At 38.0% G+C, this 3,562-nt stretch overlaps 1 protein-coding gene across 1 annotated transcript; it reads left to right on the forward strand.

The window, feature by feature from the left end:
* The first annotated feature begins 2,029 nt into the window (after positions 1 to 2,029).
* LOC21404030 (histone H2A.6) lies at positions 2,030 to 3,356 on the forward strand. Its single transcript, XM_010094003.2, has 2 exons — positions 2,030 to 2,305; positions 2,747 to 3,356. Exons 1-2 carry the CDS (start codon positions 2,117 to 2,119, stop codon positions 2,963 to 2,965), a joined length of 408 nt encoding a protein of 135 aa, XP_010092305.1. The 5' UTR covers positions 2,030 to 2,116; the 3' UTR covers positions 2,966 to 3,356.
* Positions 3,357 to 3,562: the final 206 nt, after the last annotated feature.

Here is a 3,562-nt window from a genome sequence, read left to right on the forward strand (position 1 = left end):
TTGATCTATCAAACGTGCAGTTTCCTAAATCTCGAAAGGTATGATTTAGATCTTTAGTATTTATGTTATATAGCATCATGAACATGTTCTTGATTGGCTTTGGCATTGATTTAAATTTTTTTAAAATTCTACTGCATACTCGAGGTCGTATTTTCCAACAGTCATCATATATGCACAAAAGGTATTCCTACCATAGACGAACACCTATTTCTCCTTGAAACTGAAAATTCACTTTAATCATTCATTATCTTGAAGATGAAATTTCTCAAGCATCCCATGCCAAACTTCCAAAAATTCTTCCTCTTCTTCATAATCATATATACACCGACTAAAATATGTAGAAAATTCCCGAAAGCGCTCAAAAACTCCATTAAGATGCTTTGCAGCATTTTGATATAAATGGTAAATGCATAGGCGATGAGTTGTTTCTGGCCATTGGAAAGCTAGTGCTTTTGCCATTGCTGCATCTTGATCGGTAAGAATTGTCGTTGGTTTTTTTCCTGTCATTGCTTGAGCAAAAGTATCAAACAACCAAATAAATGTTTCTATTGTCTCATCACATAGAAGCGCAACTCCAAAAGTAGTAGTTTGCTTATGATGGTTAACCCTAACAAACATAGCGAAAGGCCGACCTTCTTGATTTTTCTTATAAGTTGTGTCAAAGCAAACAACGTCACCAAAATGAGAGTACATTAATTCGCAGCTCTCGCTCTCGGAGCAATTACTGAGTTGTTTGCTAAATCAATTTTCAGCTGCTTTGGTGGCAGTCAATCTCCTTTGAGACCTATACAAGTGACTCTTGTTAGGGCTTGAAGTCACATGTGTATGAGCAGCAATAAACTCGACAACACGATATTTACCAGTTTGGCAACAATTGATTTTCTTTCTTACAAGACAACCAAACCTTGTTTCAGCACGAGGATATTTTACAATAAGTCGCCGTTTATCTACTTGACCATTACCTTCATTAGAGCAACAAAATGTTCTATTCATCATCTTACCAAGACTAGTATCTTTACGTCCCTTATTTCTCCGAATACTAAAACCTACTTTGCAAGCATAATCATTATAAAAGTTTTAAGCGTCTTCCTCTGTTTCAAACTCCATATCAATTTTTGGTGTCACACTATCCAGGATCTTGGAATGAATGGACGCAATTTTTTCAGTACCGATATTTTTAACTTCTGATATTTTCAACATTCTCATTTTCAAAATGCTGCAAAGCATCTTTAAAATATTTTAATTTCAACCATCCATTCAAATTTAAAAAAAAAAAAAAAAACCAACATTTCTCTCTTTTTTTTACACCAATTTCTACAGATATCAATATTTTTACCGATATATTTGTCAAATTTAAGTAGAGATATTTCTACGAACATCCATATTTTCATTTTGGGATCTCACACAAGCCAATGTCATCATTGGGATCTCTTGCTGAGGATGAGGAGATCTCGTGCATGCCAGAGTTGTGCGAAAAGAGGGGTGTTCTTGGGCGTGGCGTGGGTTGGTTAATAGTGGTGGGCAAAGTCGCAAGGTGCGAGGTGGTGACCTATTTCAAAAATTAAGGGCAAAGTGAAAAGGTATGAAAAGTTTTAATGCCACAACATATTATCTGTCTATTTAAATGACGAGATGGGTGGATTGTTATTAACGTTTGGAGTTTAGGGGAGAGAATTAAAAGTTTTTCAAATTTGTGGGGGCAAAAAAAAAAACCGAAGTTGGGAGATAATTGCTTATGGAGCTTGAAATACATACCGCATACAATGAGGACAACCGTACAGGAATTAATCTCCACAAAAGCAATATCACAAGGGCAATCTCGTAAATCCAACACCCATGTTGTCACGCAATCCAAATCAACGCGAAGAGCAAAAGCGGTTTAAACAAATCTCTACCGTCAATCATCTTCTCAGTCCAACGGTTCTCAATCACGATCCGCCCAGTTTTCTCTGATTGGCTCGATTCAAGCCCCGCTCGCTATATATACCCAAAATCCGCCTCAACTCACCTTCAATTCTCATTTAACTTCCCATCTCTCAGCCACGATCTGCTTGTTTCTATCCAACTCTCTGGCTCTTCCCTTCGATCTCTCTCTAGCGTCCGTGAAGCTTCGTCAATGGCGGGTAGGGGAAAAACCTTGGGATCTGGAGCCGCCAAGAAGGCCACCTCCCGGAGTAGCAAGGCCGGTCTGCAATTCCCCGTCGGGCGTATCGCGAGGTTCTTGAAGGCCGGCAAGTACGCCGAGCGTGTCGGCGCCGGAGCTCCGGTCTACCTCGCCGCTGTCCTCGAATACCTTGCCGCTGAGGTATTTAACTTCTCTTTCTATCTCTATGTCTTTTGGTTCGATTCTTTTGGTTTTGTGTATATCGGTCGTGTTCTGAATCTAGGGTTAGGGTTTCGAATTTTTCCCAAATGTTGCGGAATTTAACATTTTCCGAGAAATTGTATAGGACGTTTTCATTAATTTTGAAATTGTTGGTGTTCTTGAATAGAAATTGCTACTGTGATTTTTAATCTTGGATTCAGTTTTTCCTTTTTCATTAAATATATAAATTTTTTTTCTTTTATAATACAATTTTGAAAAGCTAATTTCTCAAAGAAATTTTGAAATTTCAATCGGAATTTGGTATATCTCCTTGAACTAGGGTCAATGTTGTTGTTTGTTTGGCAGTTTTCTGCCAATTTCATAATTTTGCTTTCTAGATTTCATTTTCGCCAATCTTGATGAATTTTCTGTGCATTTCAGGTTCTTGAGCTGGCCGGAAATGCCGCAAGAGACAACAAGAAGACAAGAATCGTTCCGCGCCACATCCAGCTCGCGGTGCGAAACGACGAGGAGCTCAGCAAGCTTCTCGGTGACGTCACGATCGCTAATGGTGGTGTGATGCCCAACATCCACAACCTCCTCCTCCCTAAGAAGACCGGCGCTTCCTCCAAGGCCGCAGGCGGCGATGATGATTCTTAAGCAATTCAAGAAGTTGTAGAAGAAGATGAAAGCCCTAATTTCTCACACAATGTTCCTTCTGCTTCCACTATCCATCAATGGGTCAGATCCTTCTGCTTCCACTGTCCATCAATGGATCGGACTTCAAATCTTATTAATCTTTTAGGGCTTTTTCTCTTTTCTTTTTACCTAGTTTAGCGTCTTTCTGTTTGTATGATTCTATTTGGATTAGGATATTAGCTAGGGGTTCAGTTTAGGGATTGTGAATACGATTATCTTTTGTTAATCCAAAGATTTTTATTTTTTGCTTATTCGTTTTATTTTCCATCTTTTGTGACTTTCTGTTTTCATTTTTAATGTGGGGTTTAGATAGTAAATGAGAATGCTGAAACATTTGATGACCATTTGTCCTTGTTATTGTTGTCTTTTGTTTGCATTTGTCATTGTTAATCTGGATTAAATGGACGACCATTTTACTTTTAGATGTCAATCATACTATATATCACACTTTCAAGTTCAGGCTTTAATGGATTATGGAAGACCATTTAAATCTTATTAATTTGTATTATGAATTTTGGGGGAAAATATTCATTTGAAATCAGGCGTTCAAAGTTTTTT

This window comes from Morus notabilis, unplaced genomic scaffold, assembly GCF_000414095.1.
Source record: "Morus notabilis unplaced genomic scaffold, ASM41409v2 Scaffold634, whole genome shotgun sequence".
Lineage (NCBI taxonomy): Eukaryota > Viridiplantae > Streptophyta > Magnoliopsida > Rosales > Moraceae > Morus > Morus notabilis.